Below are 23,490 nucleotides of genomic sequence, written 5' to 3'. Positions count from 1 at the left end.
AAGAGAGGCCGCGATAGTGAGAGGCCCATGCACCGCGATGAAGAGTGGCCCCCACTTGCCACAACTAGAGACAGCCCTCGCACAGAAACGAAGACCCAACACAGCCATAAATAAATAAATAATAAAAAATTTTAAAAAGAGTTCATAGTTGTTATCTGAGAGAGGATTATAGGATATACTTGACCATGTTGAAAGCATAATTCCATGGATGTTTACATTAAAAAAATTGAAAACTAAACAGAACAAACAAAAAACAGAAATAGAGAATAACATTTTAGGCCATGTTAGTCCCATGCATAGTGGGAAATGCCTTTTGAGGCAAATACCTGACCATATCACTTATTTTTAAACTGGCCAGCTTCTGCCCATCCTTCTAAGGTCAGGCACAGGAAACATTTCCGGATCCCCTCCACTGCAACCGCCTGGGCAGGGTTAGGGTGAGATGTGTCATGGAGTGTTTTCAGGTTACCTGGACTTTCCTCTATCTCTGCAATTTCATACTTCAGTCATCCCTCAGTATCCTCAAGGGACTGGTTCCAGGACACTCTGTAGATACCCAAACGTGCAGATACTCAAGTCCCTTATATAAAGTGGTATATATAACCTACCCACATCCTCCTGTATACCTTAAATCATCTCTAGATTACTTATAATACCTGATACAATGTAAATGCTGTGTAAATAGTTGTAAGTACAATGTAAAAGCTATGTAAGTTGTGGCCAGCACACGGTTTGCTTTTTGGAAATTTCTGGCATTTTTTTCCAAATATTTTCCATCCGAGGTCGCTTGAATCCTTGGATGTCGTACCTATGGATACAGAGCAATGGTTGTACTGCAATTGCCTGCTAGTGTTCCTATTTATCCCACTATACTGTGGGATTCTTAAAGTAGGATATTGTCAATCATTTCAATGCCCAGCAACTTCCAGATCAATTACTAATGTTTCTTTTTTTTTCTTTTGCTGCGCTGCTCTGCGGCATGTGGGATCTTAGTTCCCCAACCAGGGATTAAACCCAAGTCCCCTGCAGTGGAAGCGCAGAGTCTTAACCACTGGACTGTCAGGGAAGTCCCTGTTTCTCGAGCCCTTAATAAACAACAGGCACGTACTAAGAGCTTGGCATGGATTACCATTTATTCTGTGCTGTAACCCTTTAATGTAAGCACTGAGTTGGTGTCACCCCAATTTTAACAGATAAGCAATCTGCCTCATGTTACACGGGCAGAAAGTGGTGGAGCCAGAACTCAAGGTTAAGAGTCTGACTTGTTTTCTGGGTGGATGGATGAATGGAACTTCTGGACCTTACTGTTTTCTAGATGCTGTGGAACTTGAGCAAGTCCCCATTCTCCGCCTTAGAACATTTTGTCATTTCAAGTTTTAGTGATTTTTTAAGTATGAAATACTATGATTAATTCTTATTATAAAATAATTCAAATGCCATAGATGAAGTTCTCCCTCACCAGACATTAACTATGTTTGATGGGTTTGTTTGTTTCTCCCAGCCCTTTAATAGATACTCACATACAGTATTATCTTTCGGTAAATGTCACCATACTATCTGTATTTTTCTGCAACTTGTTTTATTCATGTATGTCTTATAGACTTTCCATATTAGTACTTAGAAACTTAGGTCATTCTTTTTACAGCAGCATAGCATTCCCTAGAATGCCTAGTTAATAGTTTACTCAATCATTTGCCTATTAATGGTCATTTAGGGTGTTTTCAGCTTTTTTCCCATTAGAAACAAAATGCCGTGGTAAACAGTTTTATCCATGGCTCTTCTCGGAACTGCTTCTCAAGGATATATCGTGTTTTCATGTTATTTATGTATAAGGCTGATTACAGGGCATTTCAAATCATTATTTATAATCCAAGTAGAGAGCATAGAAATTCTCCCAAGGTTGGACGACCATACTGATAAAAAATGTGATCAATAGATATTAGTGGCCTGAATTCTAAGGGCACATTCTTTTTTTTTTTTTTAATATTTATTTATTTATTTCGTTGCGCCGGGTCTTAGTTGCAGGAGGCGGGTTCCCTAGCTGCGCATGTGAACTCTTGGTTGTGGCATACAGGTGGGATCTAGTTCCCTGACCAAGGATGGAACCTGGGCCCCTTGCATTGGGAGTGCAGAGTCTTATCCACTGCGCCACCAGGGAAGTCCCTAAGGGCACATTCTTGAAACCGAATCATATTTGCAACAGTAAAACTAAAATACTCATGACATTTAATATTAACAGAGGTGAATCACATATAATTTGTAATCCCTAACTATTTCTGAGTTTACTTGTTATTAAACGGATACACCTTTCTTTAACATATCCATAACGTGCCTTACTTCACCTGTGTTTTATTCTGAGAATGATCTTATTAGATTCTCCTATAAAAGTTTGTTTGGGTTAATTAATTAGTTAATTAACATTTGAGAACCTGCATATAACTAGTACTACTCTGGGCACTGGGCGATACTGACGTTAATAAAACACAAAAATCTTTACCGTCATGGAGTTTTCATGCTACGTTGGAAACAGGGAAGTCCCTGGTGGTCCAGTGGTTAAGACTCCTCCCTCCCTATGCAGGGGGCCCGGGTTCCATCCCTTGTCAGGGGACTGGAGCCCACATGCATGCCTCAACTGAGTCCGCATGCCAACTAAAGATCACGCACAGGGCAACGAAGATCCCACGTGCCGCAACTAAGACCCGGTGTAGCCAAATAAATAAACAAATATTAAAAGAACAAGTAAATAAATTCTTTGGGTAAGGAGATGAAGGATTTAGGGGGCTCGTGAGGTCCAGTAGGGTGGAGAAGGCCTCGCTGGGCAGGCGGCGTCTGATAAAGCCACGGGCTGGGGGCGGGCCAGCTACAGGCGGAGGGGCTGCAGGCACCAAGGCCCTAGGCCAGCGTCCCGACCACAGAAGCTTCACCCCACATCCCTCCCGCCGGGCCCTGAGCTCTAACTGCCGCGACAGCATCTTTATTTCTCCGTCTTTTCGGTGCGGAGGTGGGCCGGCGCGGGGCGCAGTGAGCAGCCCCCGAGAAGCCGGCACCTGTCCTCACGGACCTCCCGCACCTGCGGGGTCCGCCGGCAGGTGCACAGACCAGCAGGTGCACAGACCGCCCGGAGGACGCGGGACTCGAGCTCCCGGAGCCGTGAATGGGCAGCTCGCGAGCTGGACGGCGACGCGTCGGCGAAACCTGATCGAGCGCGCGAGTCCGTGGTTCCCTGCTTCCCATCGGGAAATCCAGATTCGCGGGCGGCCTGACCGGATTCACTGGACTGCGACCCGGTGCGGCCCAGCGACCGCCCCCACCCCCCCCACCACAGCACCGCCAGCTCCGCCCCTGCGGCAGCGCCCGCCGGCGCAAACTGGTCCCGTCCCGCCTCGCCTCCTCGGAGGGCGGGACGTCACGCGGCCGCCGCTGACCAATGGCGGGGGCGAAGGGGCGGGGCCTCGCCAGCTCCACCCATCGCCAGCCCAAGCCCATGGGGGAGGGGCCGCCGGCGGCTGGCGCATGCGCGGCGCGCCCCGGCGGCGATGACGTAGCCCCATTGCGGCCTCGGCTACCCGCGAGCGCAGCGCGGGCGGCGCCCGCCACCCCGGTTGCGCGGCTCCGCTTTGTCCCGGGCCTGTCCCTTGGCCGTGCCGCCTGCAGCCCCGCGTCGCGCTGGCGTCGTCCTCGTCTCCGCCGGCGCCCCGGCGCGAGCCGGACGGCGAGGCCATGGACGCGGAGCTGGTGGTGACGCCTCCGGGCTGTGCGCACCTGGGCAGCTTCAAGGTGGACAACTGGAAGCAGAACCTGCGCGCCATTTACCAGTGCTTCGTGTGGAGCGGCTCGGCTGAGGCCCGCAAGCGCAAGGTGCGCCCCGTGCAGCGCGGCCCTGCGTGGTGGTGGGGGGAGGGGGGGGCTCGCGCTCCGCGGTCCCCTCCCCCACCTCCTGCACGCCGGGCGGGGGCGGGGTGGGCGCGGGCGTGCGTGCGGGGGGGCGGTCTCTCCCGGGGCTGCCGGGTAGGAGGGGGAGGGTCCCCGACGCTGCAGCGCGGGGCGTGTCTTAGGGACCCTCCGGGCGGGGTGGGGCCGGGGATGGAGGCGCTGAGAGGGCGAGGACGCAGCTGCCGAGGACGCGGCCTGTGCCGCCCACGCTGTGCAAAGCCTCCGCTGCCCTGGCTGGTGCCTGGGGGTTGCTGGGTCGGAGGCGCGGGGTCACCGGGATGCGGGTACAGCCGCCGAGCGCCCAGAGTTCGCAGGGACGCCCGCCCCGCCCTCTGAGTGCGGGGCGCCCCCGGGCCCAGGGTCCGCAGGGAGGCGCGCCCCCAATTTGAGCGCAGAGCACCCCCGGGCCCAGGGTCCGCAGGGGCGCGCGCCCCCCATTTCAGCGCGTGGCACCCCCGGGCCCAGGGTCCGCAGGGACGTTCCGGGACGCGCCAGCTCCCCCCAGGTGTGCACGGGCGCAGGTGCAGAGCGCCGCGAGTCCTAGAAACTAGCCGGCTCTGCCGCTTAGAGTCGCGTGTTTCCCGGCACGCCGGGGATTGGCGGGGTCCCCTGTGGCTGCGCAGGAGCGGGTTTTATTAAAGGAAGGACTGTCTAAAGGCAGGTGGGACTGGGGCGCCTCCCTGAGGTACTGAGGAAACGGTACACAGTGTCCTGTTTTTCGGGCGTAGGTATCATCTAAGCGGTTAGGCTTATTAGTGATTTGGAAATCAGAAAATGACATTATTTCTTTATCTTACCTGAAGAAGCTGTTTTTACCGTGCAGCGCGATTTTGCAGTTCGCAGCCTGAGGGCAGGCGCTGTTAGGCAGTGTCCACCTTGAGTAGCATTTTTTTATTGGAAAACTAACATCTGCTGAGCATGTAGAGAATGTTAAGCACCAGTTTTCTTTATTTTTATCAAAATTGGTGTTGGGAAGCATTGCCTGTTAGGATGAACTAAAGTCGGAGATGAAATAGAATTCTATGAGGATGGGAGTGAGATTCTTGCTGGTGGAATTGTGTCTTTAAAATGAAATCGCCTGGTTGATACTGTTTTTCAGGTGATAATCGTGTTACTGCTCCACGTTGTTTGTTGGTCAGTATGCATGTGACCCATCTCCACATTGGGTTGAGGACGGAGCCCCTGCCCTTTTACTTTTTCCCTCCTTGTCGCCCCCCACCCCTGTAATTTTTAACTTGAGTCAAGTTTAACCCATCATTAACTTTGCTGAATTTCCTGAGGAAAGGATCACTTTTTTTTTTCTTTTTTGCTTATATGTGGCTTGGATTAATCTTCAAATGTCAGTTGCTTAGTTTGAAAGCTGTTGAACCATGTCTCTATTACTCACTAGTAAGAACTTGAGCTATAGACAGACAAGAAGTGGTGTGAGAACCTGTTTTAGAACTCGGGTCTGTCAGGCTGCAGTGCTTTACGGTCGTATCCCAGCAGTGAACCCTTATGTCCTCCATCTGTCATTCCCTGAATGTTGGGGGGTCCTGTGCATTTCTACAACCCTAGTGGCCCAGCCAAAGAGGATTTGGTTTGAGGAATGGTGAACAGTGAGTAATGCACGTTTGGCAGTTTGCACAGGTTTCTCAGCAGATGTGCAGGCTTAGTAGTTAGGTTTTTTGTTGTTTTTTTTTTTAATAAATTTATTTTATTTTTGGCTGCGTTGGGTCTTCGCTCCTGCACACGGGCTTTCTCTAGTTGTGGCGAGCGGGGGCTACTCTTCGTTGCGGTGCATGGACTTCTCATTGAGGCGGGTTCTCTTGTTGTGGAGCACAGGTTCTAGGCGCACAGGCTTTAGTAGTTGTGGCACACGGGCTCAGTAGTTGTGGCTCACGGGCTCTAGGGTGCAGGCTCAGTAGTTATGGCACACAGGCTTAGCTGCTCCGTGGCATGTGGGATCTTCCTGGAGCAGGGCTCAAACCCATGTCCCCTGCATTGGCAGGCAGATTCTTAACCACTGCGCCACCAGTGAAGCCCAGTAGTTTGGTTTTAACAACAGGAAGTTGTCTATGAAATAATTCAACCTAAGTTAAACTTCTTTGAGGTTGCTCAAAGAAGCTGCAGTGAGGTCTCAGCTACAGTGAAATTACAGGGGTTAAAAACTCTGTCTCCTCTAAGTAGAGGTGGGTTATGATTTTTATATCCAAACTTTGATTTTTCTTTTGGTGGACAGAGTGAGAAGAGCGTGATCAGATTTGATAATTTTCTGAATGGAAAAATGTTCCCCGATTGAGAACTCAGAGCTACTGGGTGTCTCTGGCATGTGTCTTACCACTTGAGGGTTTGTGTGTGAAAATGGAAATGGGAAATGAAGACATCAGGAATTTTCAGTTCTTCTGGTTTTTATAACTTAACCCAGTCTGTGTTCTATTTTGAATATAAAGACACTTTGAGGGACAGGTAACGTTGTTTTAAATAATCCCTTCTGTCTTCTTGAACGGTTTCTGTGATTCTAAAATTTTCCAGCAGCTTGTCCTCAAAAATACAGAGCACTTCTTGTAGCCGTGGTAAATATTTTTACCCAAGTACGTCACCACAAAGTGCAGAAGCATTGGCACTTTTGGACCATTACTGATTTTGCTTTAATTTGGACAGTAATCTGGAGGACAGGAAACCATCTTGAAGATTTCTTGGGACAAAATTTGGGGACTAAGGCAACCCTCTGGGTAGAAAATCTACGAGAGGTTTTTTGTTTGAGAAAAGGGGCTGGAGAGAAGGAACTGTTTCTAGATTCTCTCAGGCACAGAAGTCAGACCTTGCTTGCTCCAGCATTTTTTCTGTTTCTACATTTGTGGGCTTAATGCTACTATTTAAAGAACTATGGACCGGACACCCTTTGGAAGAAAGTGGGCTGATTCCATATTTTTTTAGATCTCCCATTTTCTCTTCAGTCCAGAGTCAACTAGCTCTTTTTTTCTTTTTTATTGAAATATAGTTGATTTACAGTGCTGTGCCAATCTCTGCTGTAGAGCAAAGTGACTCAGTTTTACACATATAGACGTTCTTTTTTTTTAATATTTTTTTCCATTACGGTTTATCCCAGGAGATTGGATATAGTTCCCTGTGCTCTACAGTAGGACCTTGTTGTTTATCCATTCTGTGTGTAATAGTTTGCATCTACCAACCCCAAACTCCCAGTCCATCCCTCTCCCTCCAACCCTCGGCAACCACAAGTCTGTTCTCTATGTCTGTGAGTCTATTTCTGTTTTGTATATAGGTTCATTTGTGCCATATTTTAGATTCTACATATAAGTGATATTATATGGTATTTTTCTTTTTCTGACTTCACTTAGTATGATAATCTCTAGGTCATCTGTGTTGATGCAAATGACATTATTTCGTTCTTTTTTGTGGTTGAGTAGTATTTCATTGTATATACGTACCACATTTTCTTTATCGGTTCATCTGTTGATGGACATTTAGGTTGTTTCCATGCCTTGGCTATTGTGAATAGTGCTGCTGCTGTGAACATACCGGTGCATGTATCTTTTTAAATTATAGTTTTGTCCGGGTATAGCCCAGGAGTGGGATTGCTAGATGGTATGGTAATTCTATCTTTAATTTTCTAAGGAACCATCATACTGTTTTCCACAGTGGCTGCACCAACTTACATTCCCGCCGGCAGTGTAAGAGGGTTCCCTCTGCTCCACATCCTTTCCAGCATTTGTTATTTGTTTGTTTTTTGTTTTTTGTTCATTTGGCTGCACTGGATCTTAGTTGTGGCACGTGAGCTCTTAGTTGTGGCATGTGGGATCTAGTTCCCTGACTGGGGATCGAACCCGGGCCCCCTGCACTGCGAGCGTGGAGTCTTAGCCACCGGACCACCAGGGAAGTCCCCAGCATTTATTATTTGTAGAGGTTTCTTAAAAAATATTTATTTTTTTGGCTGTGTCGGGTCTTTGTTGCGGCACGTGGGCTTCTCTCTCTAGTGGTGGGGGCTCCAGGGTGTGTAGGCTCTGTAGTTTGCAGCCCACGGGCTCTCGTTGAGGAGCGCGAGCTCAGTAGTTGTGGCGTGGGCTTAGTTGTCCCACGGCACGTGGGATCTTAGTTCTGTGACCAGGGATCGAACCTGCATGGATTCTTTACCACTGGACCACCAGGGAGTCCCCTTGTAGAGTTTTTAATGATGGCCGTACCGACTGGTTTGAGGTGGTTCCTCACTGTAGTTTTGATTTGTGTTTCTCTGGCAGTGATGTTGAGCATCTTTTCACGTGCCTCCTGGCCATCTGTATGTCTTCTTCGGAGAGACGTCTATTAAGGTCTTCTGCCCAGTTTTTGATTGGGTTGGTTGTTTTTTTGTTGTTGAGTCAGAGCCAACTAACTCTTAACCCCAGGTTTCTGTCTTGAGGAATTGAAATCATAATTTTTAAAGACTATTTGAATAGTAGGTGTCAAATAGCAAGATACTAAATACCTGCCTTAAAATGTACAGTATTTGTAGATGTTCCATGACAGTTCCTACACATAAGATAATTGTAGCCTAAACATATTTGAAGGAATGTGTAAATAATTCTAGATGCTGAGATGTTAGTTTTACTGAGAAAGATTAAAATTCATGAATCCGCATAGTTTTAAAAAGTAATTACAGAAGTGATGATATGAATATGTTCTCAGTGTTTAAAAAGAGAATAGTTCAGGACTTCCCTGGCGGTCCCGTGGTTAAGACCCCGCACTGCCAACGCAGGGGGCACGTGTTCCATTCCTGGCCGGGGAGGATCCTGCATGCCGTGTGGTATGGCCAAAAAAAAAAAAAAAAGCACTTCAAAGGCGTATACAGCAAAGTTACACATTTTTGTTTTTGTAAATATACATGCTGTGTATACTGTTTCCTTTTTTCATTTGTTTCTTACGCATACAGATCTCACTCTTTTGAACTGTGCAATTAGTATTCCATTGGATGGAAATGGCATTGTGTATTTTGCTCTCCCCCACCCCCCAGGCTTTCAGTTTGGAGGATTTACTAAGAATTTGTAAATCTTAAGCCTGGTAATCAGTTTTAAGAAGGAATAATCTTGGGCAAGACCCTTTTAACTGCATGAGTTTTGGTTTGCTGAGGGATTGAAATGTGATTTGTCTACTTGATACAAACCTGAGATGCATTTAAAAAGTGCAGTTTTATGTAAGGGAAACAGAGAAATTTTTTTAAAAAGTGTAAAATGTAAAAAGTCTAAGATAACATACTTTCATAGAGTACAAGTGGAATGCCCTAACTTTCATTTTGTATCTTTACGAAGGGACAGTATAGCTTGTCAGCTTATGAACACTTGCCTAAGAGGAGGGAAGCTTTTGTAGTCAGTATTTCATTTTATTTTATTTTCAATTTATTTTATTGAAGTCTAGTTGATTTACAATGTGTTAATTTCTGCTGTACAACAAAGTTACATTCACACATGTATACATTCTTTTTCATATTTTTTTCATTATGGTTTATCACAGGATATTGAATACAGTTCCCTGTGCTGTACAGTAGGACCTTGTTGTGTATCCATCCTATATATGCTAGCTTGCATCTGCTAATCCCAACCTCCCACTCCCCCCCCAACCCCCGCAACCACAAGTCTGTTCTCTATGTCTGTGAGTCTGTATTGTAGATAAGTTCACTGTGGTATTTTCGATTCCATATATAAGTGATACCATGTACTTTCTGTTTCTGGGTAGTCAGTATTTTAGAAGCATGGTTCAAGCCTTTGGTTGTGGTGTGGAAGGGGAGGTCATTTCAGGTGGAAAATGGTCTTATTTATCTTGAGTCAGTGTTACTTTACTATGTGTTTTAGAAGATTTATTCTAGGGTTCTTACTGGTCGTCTTTTTTTTATCAATGTTGCTTCAATTCTAGAGTCTGAGATCTGAATGAATCTCTTATGTTTGAACTTTTTAGTAGAAATGATCTTTGGAGAGTAACATTTCAGCTGTCACTGGCTTAGACAAAATACCTGAAGTGACAGGACACAGCGTCTGGTAGGTGGTAGACCGAGAGCTGTGTAATGTCCAGCGTTACTGGCTCCACCAGTGGCTAAATTAGTATTTTTTGACTCTGCCAGGCACTTACGTGATGGTGATGAGAATACTGCAGAGAGCTGTCTCCTGTCCGTCATTTTTCTTTTTTAGTTCATTTTTTAGATATGTCCATTTTTTTTGTTTGTTTTTTTTTTTGTTTTTTTATGTCCATTTTTTAAAGTAAACTTTCTTCCTTTTCAAAACTTCTTGCTTTGCAGAATTGACTTTTGCTTTATCTATTGATGAATTGGATCTTTCCAATCATCACAACAAAGCACTGCAGCATTCATACTAAGCAGGGGACAGGCCATTCCAAGTAAAAGATCTAAAATGAAACCAGTTTTTCTTTTGAGGTAATTGTAGATTGACCAGCTGTTGTGAAAAATAGCAGAGAACCTTTAACTGGTTTCCCCTGATGGTAACATCTAGCTAAACTAAATACACTGTTACAGCCACGAGTCAATATCGATACAGTCAGCCCATTTATTCCTATTTCCCCAGTTTTTACTTGTGCTCATCTGTGTGTGTATTTAGTTCTATGCAAATTAATAATAGTCGTTTTAGAGTTACAGAAAAGTTACCAAAAATAATACAGAGGGACTTCCCTGGTGGCGCAGTGGATAAGACTCTGTGCTCCCAATGCAGGGGGCCTGGGTTCAATCCCTGGTCAGGGAACTAGATCCCCCATGCATGCCGCAACTGAGATTTCACATGCCACAACTAATCAGCCTGCTGCCGCAACTAAAACCCCGCGCCAAATAAATTAAAAAAAAAAAATACAGAGAGGTCCTGTATCAACCCACCATCTCCTCGATTGTTAACTTTTTACATTTCTCTGGTACGTTTTGTTACAACTAATGGCCAAGCTTGATACATTATTATTAACTAAAGGTCATACTTTATTCAGATTTGATTAGTTTTTCCCTGATCTGTCCCAGAACCCTCTCTGGGATCCCACCTGAGATTTAGTCTGAGTCTCAGGCTCCTGTGCATTGTGACAGTTTCTCAACTTGCCTTGTTTTTGATGCCCTTAGCGGTTTTGAGGAGTGTTTGAGGAGTACTGCTCAGGTATTTTGTAGGATGTCCCTCGATTTCGGTTTGTCTGATGTGTCCCTCGTGGTTCACGGCTGTGGTTCCAGGTTTGAAGAGGAAGCTCAAGCCTTTATTTATTAAGGTCTGCACTTGGTGTGGCAGGTGCAGGTGAGAAGCATCTACCACTGCGAGCTTCACAGAATATCTCACGCCCTCGACCCTGCGCTTCACCCGCTCAGCGCTCTCCCAGCCTTTCGTCCCTGGGTGGGGTCCCCTCGTGGCTGTACCGATGTGTCTCAGTCGCCTCACCCCTGGTCCGCACACGGCATCTGCTGAAGAGCTTGGGGCTTTGCCGGGATCATTTCCCGGGTCTGGATTTGCTGGTTGCAGGCTTGGGGCACGAATTCATCTTTCGCTCTATTTCCTGCAAATTGGCAGCTGATTCAGAGGCTGCATCAGACCTGAGTTGAGCCCTCGGGCGAGATCTGAAGTAGTGCTGTGTCTTTCCTGAGGGACCTGCTGCCTTGAGTGCCCAGACCTGAGGAGGCAGGCGTCAGGCAGATGTTGAGAAGCTGAGGTTTCCAGAGACGGAGGTGACCGGCCTCACCGACGCCTGTTCTTGCCTCATCTTAACCCGGGAGCACCTGTAGCGGAGGGTGTGTCCGTCACTTTCATCACCTGTCAGCAGTTCTGGGGAGGAAAGCGGGAGCAACAGGTTAAATGAGGTTCTAGGAGAATCCAACGGCTTCTTGTAGGCGCTTGTAATGGACAGTTGGGAGGTGATCGGAAATTTAAATTAAGAACAGCGGCTGAGGTGGTCGGTCCGGGTGGGGCGGGGTTGCTTCTGCCAGGTGTGCGCCCTTCGACCTTGGGCCGCGCCACGTCTCTTGGGCTCACTTGTTTTTCATTTATGATAATCCTACTTTGTATTTACATAGCATTTTGCGTTTTATAAAGCAGCTCTCACGTAGTTTCGTTTTGGAACTCACGGTGCACTTCAGGTGGACTTGGCAGTTAAGTCTCCTGACCTGCACAAGGTCACTGATTAAATGCCAGGTCTGGGCCTTGAAATTAGGTCAGTCTGACTCTGAAGTTCGTGCTCCAGCTGAATTATTTGGGCATGTTTTCCAGCGCGACCGAGTAATTCTCCAGTCTCAGCCGACACCAGCTGGGCGTCACACAAATCTGACTGTCTGACTCGTCGACCTGGAGTTGGCGGCCAATCCTGTAGGTTGAGGGCTCAGTCCCACAGGATGCGCCCACCTCAGACACCAGTCATAAGGCTGTGCTCCCCTCCTCGGGCTCACAAGGCTCAGGGAAACATTTACGTACGTTTACCCATTTATTATAAAGGTTATTATGAAGAATACAGGTGAGCAGCTAGATGAAGAGATCCGTAGGCTGAGGTCTGGGGGGTGCTGAGCAAAGGAGCTTCTGTCCCAGTGAAGCTGGGGTGCATCACCCCCCAGCACAGTGATGCATTCACCTGCCCAGAAGCTCTCTGAACCATCATTTAGGGTTTTTATGGAGGCTTCATTATATAGTCACGATTAATGGTGGTGCAGTGGTTAAGAATTCGCCTGCCAGTGCAGGAGACACGGGTTCAAGCCCTGGTCCGAGAAGATCCCATGTGCCGCAGAGCAACTAAGCCTGTGCGCCACAATTACTGAGCCTGCACTCTAGAGCCCGCAAGCCACGAGTACTGAGCCCGTGTGCCGCAACTACTGAAACCTGCGTGCCTAGAGCCCGTGCTCCCAACAAGAGAAGCCACCGCAATGAGAAGCCCACACACCGCAATGAAGAGTAGCCCCTGCTCGCCGCAACTAGAGAAAGCCCGCGCGCAGCAGCGAAGACCCAATGCAGCCAAAATAAATAAATAATTAATAAATTTAAAGAATAGGCAGTGATTAAATCGTTACACAGGTGTGATTGATTAAATCATAGGTTGTTGATGGAGGTTGGGGAATGGAGCTAACGTCAAAAATGAAAAGATAATGTGAAAAAGAAATTCATATTAGTTTATAGGTATAGCAATTCTGTATTGGTAGCAAAGAAGTAGCGGTGTGATTGCTTTATGGTAGTTGAGTGTAATCAAATTAAAACAGTAGACTAGCCGGTACACTAATGATCGAATCATTGTAAAATGTTTATGGTACACAGCATTGCAGTCATGTTCATAATACAGTATTGGAAACGTTGTTAAATTAAAAAGTTACCCGTGATGATAGACCGATACGCAGTATCTCCGATTATGAGGAGAGGGGGAGCAAGGGGCTCATGCTGTATGGTAATTCTTTGAAAGCAAAGTTATAAAACAGTAAGAAATGGATACTTTATTTTATATTAAACATCCCTTACCTTATGCCTATGTGAGGATAGGCTATCCACTTCGCTACAAGTCTTGCATATGATGTTCTACACACATAGTTTTTGTATATTTATTGAAAATCCACATATAAGTGGACCCATGCAGTTCAAGCTTGTGTTGTTCAATGGTCAGCTGTACATTTATCTGGATTCATCAGTTTTTCCTTTTGGGGCTGTTAAGTTTGGTTAAGACCGTGTTGGCCCGAGTTCTCTGTTGCAAAACATAACCTTTTCTCGTTTAATTAACAAAAGTAATATCTGGGGTGATACTTTGAAAATATCCAACACCCCAGTGTACATACATATATGCATATGTATACACACGTGAATACTTTGATGTATTTTTTTTCTTTATTGAGGTGAAATTCACACAAAAATTAACCACTTTAAACTACCCAGTGAGTTCCCAGTGTTGTACGGTCACCAGCTGCCTCTGTGAAGCTTCAAACCGTTTCATCGGCTCCCCACTCTCCCTCCAGCCCCTGGCAACCTCTGATCTCTGTTCTCTCTCTGGATTTGCCTCTTCTGGACATTTCATATAAACGGAATCACACAGTATGTGACTTCTGGTGTCTGACTTTTCTCACTTAGCGTGTTGTGAAGGTTCATCCACGTTGTAGCGTGAATTAGTACTTTGTTTTTTTTTTATGGCTGGGTAGTACTCCGTTGTGTGGATACACCATATTTTGTGTATCCATTGATCCACTAACGGAGATTTGGGCTGTTTCCACCTTTTAACTATTGTGAATGACCCAATATTTTTTCACCCCCATTTTATATTTTTGCCTGAATCAGTTATTACTATGAGGATTATAAAATGAAGGCTTTGTAGTCTTGTCTTTTCTACTGCGGTAGGTGGATTCCTCCCATGAAGAAGACTGCGCAGCGTGTGTGTACAGTGTCAGTTTCAGAGTGGACTTGGGGGATTCTTTTTTTGTACAGTGTATAACCCATTCTTTCCGTTACTCATTTTTGTGCTCAGATAGGGCCAGAATTGCCCAGCGGGAATTCCCAAGCTGTCTCCCCTCCCTCCTCATGCCCATCATGCTGGAGTCACTGGCTTGTGGGAGCTGCCGCTCGTGGAAGCACCAGCTAAGCCGAGCGTTTCCGCCTGGGGCAGGTGGCGCGTCCTTGGTGTTTATGGAAAATAGGTTTGTGCTTGGGACTGCCTGCCAGTGAAGCCCTAGTTATAAAATCTGGTTCACGGCCTTAAAATGAGTCCTGAGCATGGGCTTTATTTATGTGAAAAAGGTTTAGTCAAATTGTGTGTGTGTGTTTATATCTGGGGCTTTCTTTTCCCTGATCTGTTTCAGGATGTGACCAATTTCTTTGTTCTGGTTGTAGCCCATCTGCCTCTGTTTAATTTCTGTAGTTCTTTTTTTGTGCAGCTAAAATTCTTGAAGCCTTTCTTCTTTAGGCAGATTTTTCTTTTGGGAAGTTCTGCAAGAGAACAGGTGATACAGATATGCATTTAAAATTCAGGGCTTAATTTTGATGTGTTTTTAAAGCTTTTGTGTGTTTTAAGGGGAAAAAATGATGTGTTAAAATTATATACTTATCTTGATATGTCTATATTTTCAGGGTAATGCTAGTCTTGAATTCTTTCTCGAATTATATAAACAGAATTGGATTTCTTGTTAAGTTCATAGAGGAATTTTAATAAAATCATGATCACACATTTAATATATCCTGAGTGATAAAAATAAGGAATACCTCTTAATCTTTTCTTTACATCTGTAGCTGTAGTGAGCAGTAAACAGATTCCAGGAATCTGTTCCTAACAGTATTTATATAAAAGAAGAATTTCAGGGGTACTGGGAAGCATCATTTGTTACACGTCAAGTAACTATTATGTAATTTAAAAATTTTCCTGTGTTAAAAAATAAATAAATAAAAAATAAAAATTTCCGTGTGTTACTGAGAACAATTAGAGTTAGTTAATTCCTTAGATTGATCATTGGAAGAATAAATAGATGATACAACTACTGCTTCTAGTATTGCAGCGTTTTAGACAAGTCTTTCCAGTGACCCTCGCACTCCTGTGGAATTGTCCCAGAGCTGGGGTTCCTGCTGGGAGGGGCAGGCGCCCCCTGCGACCCAGAGTGGAGACCAGGGATGTCGCTGGACATCCTGCCATCCACAGGAACACCCTGCGCCACCCGGGTGCGCACACGGGTCCCCTGTGCTGAGGCCTGCGCTGGGGCTTGACCATACAGGGTTTGCAGACCTAACCTCTTCCTCGTGTCAAAAAAAGATAAGTAATTAGCCATTGAGAGCGACTCTTTTTTTTAAAAAATTATTTATTTAATTAATTATTTTTGGCTGCGTTGGGTCTTTGTTGCTGCGCGTGGGCTTTCTCTGGTTGCGGCGAGCGGGGGCTTCTCTTGGTTTTGGTGCGTGGGCTTCTCATTGCGGTGGCTTCCCTTGTTGCGGAGCACGGGCTCTAGGCGCGCGGGCTTCAGTAGTTGCAGCATGCAGGCTCAGTAGTTGTGGCTCACGGGCTCTAGAGCACAGGCTCAGTAGTTGTGGCGCATGGGCTTCAGTAGTTGTGGCTCGTGGGCTCTAGAGCGCAGCCTCAGTAGTTGTGGCGCACGGGCTTAGCTGCTCCGCGGCAGGTGGGATCTTCCCGGCCCAGGGCTCGAACCCGTGTCCCCTGCATTGGCAGGCGGATGCTTAACCACTGCGCCATTAGGGAAGTCCCGAGAGCGACTCTTAGTCAAGAAGAAATACGGTGGTAATGATCAGAGTTGCATCTGGGTCCAGAGATAAACTGTACGTGGAGGTGAAAGATCAGCCTGGGCGTGAGGTTTTCATGAGGCTGTGCTTCAGGACGGGGCCTGTTGGCCTGTGGCTGCTGGTGGGGATTTGCGTTCTCAAGCTGAGCACTGGCGTCGAGGAGCTCTGTGGTCCGGCCGCCCTGTGTGCCGGCCGCCGGCTGCTCTGCTCTGTCCTCGGAGCCGCGCTCCAGCCTCGGGGCTCTCGTCCTGGGGGAGCACCGCACACCCTCCCCCAACTCCCCTACACCACGTCCTGCTCTTCTGGAGGCTGGACGGGTTACCGAGCCTCTGTGCGGCTTTCCCTGGTGGAGGTGCTGTGGCTCGAGTTCTGTGTGAAGAGAGGTCTGTGACTAGGGCTCAGGCCGTGCACTCCACGCTTCGTCGAGGGTGGACGGTCAGCCTGGCCCTGAGCGGCTCCTGCCTTGGTCTCGTGTGTGCGGGGTGAGGCTTGGAGGGGCCGCTTCTGGGCTCAGTGGGGGAGCGTGGCCTGTGGGGTCAGGAGGTCCCAGTCCACGGGCCGGCTGTGTGGCCACCAGCAGACGCACGTCAGAAGGGCTCGCGGCCTTCCTCGTGGCTGGCGCTGAGGATCAGACGGCATAATCGCTCCAGTACCCAGCGCCAGTGTCTGTGTCACGCTTGTGCTGCTGTCCTTTGTTTTTTGGGCCTTTTCTGTTTTGACCTTACCTCCGAGGTCCTGTTCATCTTCCACGTCCCTGCACCCCCAGCTCCCTGCACCCCCATCAGAGCAAGAGGGTTATGTCATGTGGTGTCATCGCATAGGCTGGGAGTTCAAGTTGGTGACTTGCAGGGGTTCACAGTTGGCACTGGTGTAATTGTCGTGCCGGCGTTTCCTGGGCGGTTTGGGGGGACGAGAATTGTTTACCGTGGTGCTCCTAATCGCTGAGTTTAAAACTTTAGGTTTCTGTGGTCTGGTTCTCAGACACAAACCGTTCTTTTTCTTGTTTCTGTGTATTGCTTTGATTCATATTCATCTGGATTGATTGATTATAGGTTTGCTGTGGGCTTGGAACCTGGAATATCAAACTGGAAGTGAAGTGCAGGTTAAAGGTGACCTGGGGCTGGGGGCCCCGTTGGATGCGGAAGGACCTTGACTGCTCCCGGAGCTCCAGGCGCTTTGTCTGAGCGGCTTTGAGTTGGAGAAGGGGCCGAGGTCTGTTACACGGAGCCACTTCTGAGCTAAATGGCCTTCGTGCCTTTTGGGGGGCAACTGACAGGATTAACGAAATGACCTTTTAGGCAGTGAGACCTTGAGAGGAAATCCGGGCTTCCCCTTCCTCCCGAGCTGTGCCCGTTGGGATCACCTTGCCCTGGTGTTTCCGAGAACCCCTGGTTTCTAACTCTCTCTTGTGAATTTCAGGCGAAGTCGTGCGTGTGTCACGTGTGTGGCGTCCACCTGAACCGGCTGCACTCCTGCCTCCACTGCGTCTTCTTCGGCTGTTTCACGAAGAAGCACATTCACGAGCACGCCAAGTCGAAAAGGCACAACCTGGGTAAGACCCCACGACGCCTCCTGGGCTTTGGGGTCACCTCCCCAACTCACGCTCTGTGGATTTGACCTTCCACTCTCTCGGGAGTCCACCTTTGTCTGCAGTAGCTTGTACTCTCCTTGTGGAACTCCAGGGGGAGAGGAAAGAGAAACTGAACCCACGAGGGGCACGTGCCCAGCGCACCTGAGGTCACATAAAGCCGTGTAACCCTGAACGATGACTTTCTTTAACGGAGCATCAGAGACTCATCTTTCTCTCTGAAAAGCACGGTTAGGTACTGGATCGGGCAAAGATTTGCACAGGTCTTAAATGCAGCTTTAGGTTACTGGTGTCAGCGTGGGGTTGGGGGTACTGGGTGAAGTTAGTGATTTCTGTCACAGGTTTGCACTGTTGTCAGTGTCTGCAGAGAGGCTGGCGTTGAGGTGAGCTCACGTTTCATATTCAGACAGTAGTGCCTTCCAGACCAGAGGTGACGTGAAGCTAAGTTTTGCTCTTGGTTTGATTTTCTGACTGTCGTCACTAAGTGTTTCCCTCGTTGAGAATTGTGTTTTCTGTCAGACGTTGCTGAGGTTGTTAGGATATCTGTAACAAAATCACTTTCAGAAGGTCCAGACCACAGACCCTTTTCTAGAACATAACTTGGTGTGACCTAGCCTTCCAGTGAAAGATATTCTCAGGCCTTTTAAGTAGTAGGAATGGGCTCGTCCAAACTCGGTCATCTCCGGAGGTCGTGCCTCATTTCATTTGCAGCTGAGAACTTGCAGCCAGTGCCTGTCACCAGGAGCTAAGTGGCCTTTTTGGAAGGAGAGCTGGAGGCCCTGGTGGTGCTTCACAGGCTGTGGGTGGGCGGCCGCCCGGGAGGGCGGGGGTCAGCAATCCCGTCTCTCCCCGAGGGACCAGAGGGAAGGTCTGATGGGGCAGGACGGGTGTGGTGGGGTTCTGTGGTGTTGAGTTAACGTAGATCTTTGTGCTTAATACCATCTGATGCTCGGCCCAGACCCGCTTAGGCTCCCGTCACACCTGGGCTGTGATTCTGTGTGGTTAAAAGGGTTATGGAAGATTGGAAACACCTTTGCACTGGAAAGGGCTGAGAATCTTATTGTTACCTAGCATCACCTACAAAAGTCACTCGAGAAATTTGTGTGTTTATTAATTTTATCAGCCTGATTGATAAACTCTGCCTCTACTTTGGCCAGAATGAATACGTTTTAGAAGGTTTTCTTCAGGAGACAAAACCACAAAATGAGAGCAAGACCCAGCTCTTTGCTGTGTTAGAGCCCAGGAGTTGATTGCAGGTTGTGTGTGTGAGCGTGTGTGTGCGTGTGTGCATGTGGGTGTGTGTTAACAGAGCTAAAGCTTAGCTTTCTGTGTCCGGATGGCGGGGGAGGGCGCGGGAGAGGAGCCCCAGCAGGGAAGCTGCTCGCCCGCCCCCGGCCCTGCATCTCGAGCGGCTCCCCGTTACCCCTAGAGCCCCTTCAGAGCGGCGGCTTGATGTTTGAGGGCCGAGGAGCCGTGACTCCTGGGCTGAGTCCTGCCTCTGGGAGCCCCACAGAGTAACACTGGGGCCTGCCGTGGACTCTTAGGATTTCTCCCAGGGCTGGTGGCTTCGAAGCGGAGGCGCACGGGAGGCCCACGGGGAGTCTTATCTGAGTATCTGCTTTTTTGCGAGTGTTCAGTTAAAACCAGGACGTCGGTAGCTATGGGGTCTTTGCTGGCGGCCTGTGGGAGGACAAAGCTTCTGCTCCTCGGTCCGACCTGCCCTGTGACCCTGCCTGGTGTAACGTGGCAGAAGTGGCCCCCAGGAGGAAGGACCCGTCCTGACCCGCTGCCGGCAGGTTTGCTGTGCAGGACGGTGTTGGGATCCAGATCACTGAGTAAGATTTGGTTTCGTGCTTCTTAGTTTCATACAGGTTTTTGTTTGACGTTGAGTCACAGGGGCCCGTGGATGTTGCCTGCGTGAGCCACAGAGGCTGTGAAAGGAGTGCTTTTAGCTTTGTGTCTGCCTCTAGGAAGAGCTATTTCAGTTTTCCCAGAGGGTGTGAGTATGTATGTGGGCACGAGAGGGGGTATCGGCTCCCCTCTGAGTGGGTGACGCTTCCCTCCGTCTCAAGATCCTCCTGTGGCTGGAGGGAAGGGGACATGCGCCTGCCTGGTGCCTGTCGGCTGGCGGTTCCCGGGTGAGTGAGCTGACGGCCTCCTCTCTTACTGGGAGGGTCTCGCCCGCATCCAGGCAGCTGGCCCTCTGTTTCCGGGGGTTCTGCACCTGCAGATCCAGCCGACCTCGGATCGAAAAGCAAATTCCAGAAAGTTCCAAGAAGCAAAACTTGAATTTGTCTGGTCCAGGCAGCTAGTTACATGGCATTCACGTTGTATTAGGTACTAGAAGCAACCTGGAGGTGATTTAAAGTGTGTAGGAGGATGTAGGTTATATGCAGATACTGCACCATTTTCTACAAGGGGCTTGAGTATCCTTGGATCCTGGTGTCCGTGGGGGTCCTGGAACCAGCCCCACCTTGGGTACCGCAGGACCACTGACTGTCTCCTCAGCCTTTTGTCCTGATGCAGTCAAGGCTTTGTCCTTGGTTATCTTGGCTGTGAGATAATTTTCTGGAGGAACTACCTTGACTGTTGGTGTTGCATTGGGTTTTTGAGTTCCATATTGAGATGAAATTCAGAGAACACACAGTTAACCATTTCAGCCAGTACAGTTCAGTGCGTTTGGTCACTTGCCCTGTGGTGTGTGGAAACACCATCTCTCTTTATTTTCAAAACTTTTTCGTCTCCTCGAAGAATACGTGTCTCTGTTACCTAATCCTCCCCGGGCCCTGGCATCCGCTGATCTGCCTTCAGTTGTGGATTTGCCTGTCCTGAATATTTCATATAAAAGGAATCATACAACACACGGCCTTTTGTGTCTGTTTCTATCTCTTGGCAGGTTTTCAGGGTTCATGAAGTGTCAGTTCATTTCTTTGTGGTTGAATAGCATTCCTTTGTGTTGATATTCCAGAGTTTGTTTATCCAGTCATCCACTGATAGACATTTGGGTTCCCACCTTTGGCTTTTATGAATACTGCTGCTATAAACATGCATGTGTGAGTTTCTTTGTGGACATATGTTTTCATTTCTTTTGGATACCAGCAGACCTTGGAGATACTGTGGGTTCAGTTCCCGACCACCTCAATAACGCACATAACCTCAATAAAGCGAGGCACACAATTTTTTTTGTTTCCCACTGAATATAAAAGTAATGTTTACACTACACCGTAGTTTAAGTGTGCAATAGCAGCCTTTCTCTTTGGTTGTTCATGCTTTTTTGGTGTCAGACTAAGAATCCATTGCCAAACCTGAGGTCGTGACACTTACCCGTTTGTGTCTGAGTTTTTATACTTTCAGCTGTGATATAGGTCGCTGGCCATGTGGAGTTAAGTTTTGTGTGGGGCTGGGGTGAGGCAAGCCTCCTCCTCTTTTCATCCCGGGGCCCCAGCGCCCACTGTCGGCCCCCGCCCCTCCTGGTGGTCCCAGCCCCACGCAGCGGGTGGGAAGCAGGCTCGTCTGGGGACATGGGGCCTCCCTCTGCCCTCACCGTGCGCCTGGCCTGTTTCTCACTGAACCCCGCTGCTTCCCTGAAAGTGTCCCTTGTCCCCACCGTAAGCCTGCCTCTGCCAGCTCGCTCTGGTCCCCGGCGCAGGAGTGACACTGCTCAGGAGCAGGCAGAACCCAGGGCAGCTGGCACCGGTCTCCAAAGCAGCCTCGACGTGGACTTGCAAAGACTTTGTCGGAATTTTGTAGGTTTTTAGGGAGGGGCAGGGGTAGGCCTGGGATTCTCTGAAATTGCTGCTTTGAGTTTTGATAGATCTGCTTTCGATCCACCAGAGTATCACTGACCTGTGTCTTTGTACCTTAAGACATGAAATATGGGGGCTTCCCTGGTGGCGCAGTGGTTAAGAATCCGCCTGCCAATGCAGGGGACAGGGGTTTGAGCCCTGGTCCGGGAAGATCCCACATGCCACGGAGCAACTAAGCCCGTGCACCACAACTACTGAGCCTGTGCTCTAGAGCCCGTGAGCCACAACTACTGAGCCCGCGTGCTGCAACTAATGAAGCCCACGCGTGTAGAGCCCGTGCTCCGCAACAAGAGAAGCCGCCGCAATGAGAAGCCTGTGCACCGCAACGAAGAGTAGCCCCCACTCACCACAACTAGAGAAAGCCTGCGCACAGCAACAAAGACCCAACACAGCCCAAATAAATAAAAAGACATGAAACATGATAAAAGCTGTGACTTGTTAAGACGTTACTGTTTACCAGGAGGTGTGTGCCGCTTAGTTGTTTGTATGAACTTAGTGACCATGCAGACCTGTGTCAGTGCTGTTGCTGCCCCTGTTACACCACAGGGGACGTGGGTGAGCTCAGAGGTGCGCAGCCGGCCGGTGGCGGGGCCGGGTTTGTGCTCCGAGCTGCGTCCCGTCGCCTGGCAGACGTCTGCTGTCGCTTGGTGAGTCTGAGTCAAGGGGATTCTCTGTTCTTCTTGGAATTTTATTTTATTTATTTATTTTTTATATAACAGGTTCTTACTAGTTATCTATTTTGTACAATACTAGTGTATATTCGTCAATCCCAATCTCCCAGTTCATCCCCCCACCCCCTGCCACTTTCCCCCCTTGGTGTTCATATGTTTGTTCTCTACATCTGTATCTCTATTTCTGCCTGGCAGACTGGTTCATCTGAACCATTTTTCTAGAGTCCACACATATACGTGTTAATATACAGTACCTGTTTTTCTCTTTCAGACTTCACTCTGTATGACAGTCTCTGGGTCCACCCGTGTCTCTACAAATGACCCAATCTTGTTCCTTTTTATGGCTGAGTAATATTCCATTGTATATATGTACCACATCTTCTTTATCTGTTTGTCTGTTGATGGGTATTTAGGTTGCTTCCATGTCCTGGCTGTTGTGAATAGTGCTGCAGTGAACATTGGGGTGCATGTGTCCATAGTTCAACCTTCTTTTTTTTTTTTTTTAATAAATTTATTTATTTATTTTTGGCTGCGTCGGGTCTTCATTGCTGCATGCCAGTTTTCTCTAGTTGTGGCAAGTGGGGGCTACTCTTCGTTGTGGTATGCAGGCTTCTCATTTCTCATTGTGGTGGCTTTTCTTGTTGTGGAGCATGGGCTCCAGGCGTGAGGGCTTCAGTAGTTGTGGCTCGTGGGCTTCAGGAGTTGTAGCTCGTGGGCTCTAGAGTGCAGGCTCAGTAGTTGCGGTGCATGGGCTTAGCTGCTCCGTGGCATGTGGGATCTTCCCGGACCAGGGCTCGAACCCGTGTCCCCTGCATTGGCAGGCGGATTCTTCACCACCGTGCCACCAGGGAAGTACCCTAGTTCAACCATTTTGAACTATGGTTTTTTCTGGGTATATGCACAGTAGTGGGATTGCTGGGTCATGTGATAATTCTATTTTTAGTTTTTTAAAGAACCTCCATACTGTTCTCCATAGTGGCTGTATCAATTTACATTCCCACCAACAGTGCAAGAGGGTTCCCTTTTCTCCACACCCTCTCCAACATTTGTTGTTTGTAGATTTTCTGATGATGCCCGTTCTAACCGGTGTGAGGTGGGTACCTCATTGTAGTTTTGATTTGCATTTCTCTAATAATTAGTGATGTTGAGCAGCTTTTCACGTGCCTCTTGGGCATCTGTATGTCTTCTTTGGAGAAATGTCCATTTAGGTCTTCTGCCCATTTTTGGATTGGGTTGTTTGTTTCTTTAATATTGAGCTGCATGAGCTGCTTGTGTATTTTGGAGGTGAATCCTTTTGTCCGTTGATGCGTTTG

The 23,490-nt window shown here is 48.0% G+C and overlaps 1 protein-coding gene and 1 long non-coding RNA gene across 4 annotated transcripts in view; both read left to right on the top strand.

Moving 5' to 3' along the window:
• Positions 1–3,540: 3,540 nt before the first annotated feature.
• USP22 (ubiquitin specific peptidase 22) overlaps positions 3,541–23,490 on the top strand; it is a 32,262-nt gene continuing 12,312 nt past the window's right edge. For all 3 annotated transcript variants that reach the window (XR_014257814.1, XM_082442873.1, XM_082442872.1), the window contains exons 1-2: positions 3,541–3,858; positions 17,532–17,664. Coding sequence is in view for 2 of the 3 variants with exons in the window: in XM_082442873.1 (XP_082298999.1) it covers positions 3,721–3,858; positions 17,532–17,664 (271 nt within the window). In the remaining variant the exon portion in view is untranslated. The remainder of the gene's footprint in view (positions 3,859–17,531; positions 17,665–23,490) is intronic.
• On the top strand, positions 4,099–5,681 carry LOC309650922. Its single transcript, XR_014257825.1, has 2 exons — positions 4,099–4,170; positions 4,910–5,681. It is a non-coding gene; the product is annotated as an uncharacterized lncRNA (long non-coding RNA).

The sequence above is a fragment of the Balaenoptera physalus genome, assembly GCF_965194825.1.
Source record: "Balaenoptera physalus genome assembly, chromosome: 20".
In the NCBI taxonomy this organism is placed as follows: domain Eukaryota; kingdom Metazoa; phylum Chordata; class Mammalia; order Artiodactyla; family Balaenopteridae; genus Balaenoptera; species Balaenoptera physalus.
Note: the sequence above shows the minus strand (reverse complement) of the source record. Positions and strands in the feature narration are given on the sequence as shown.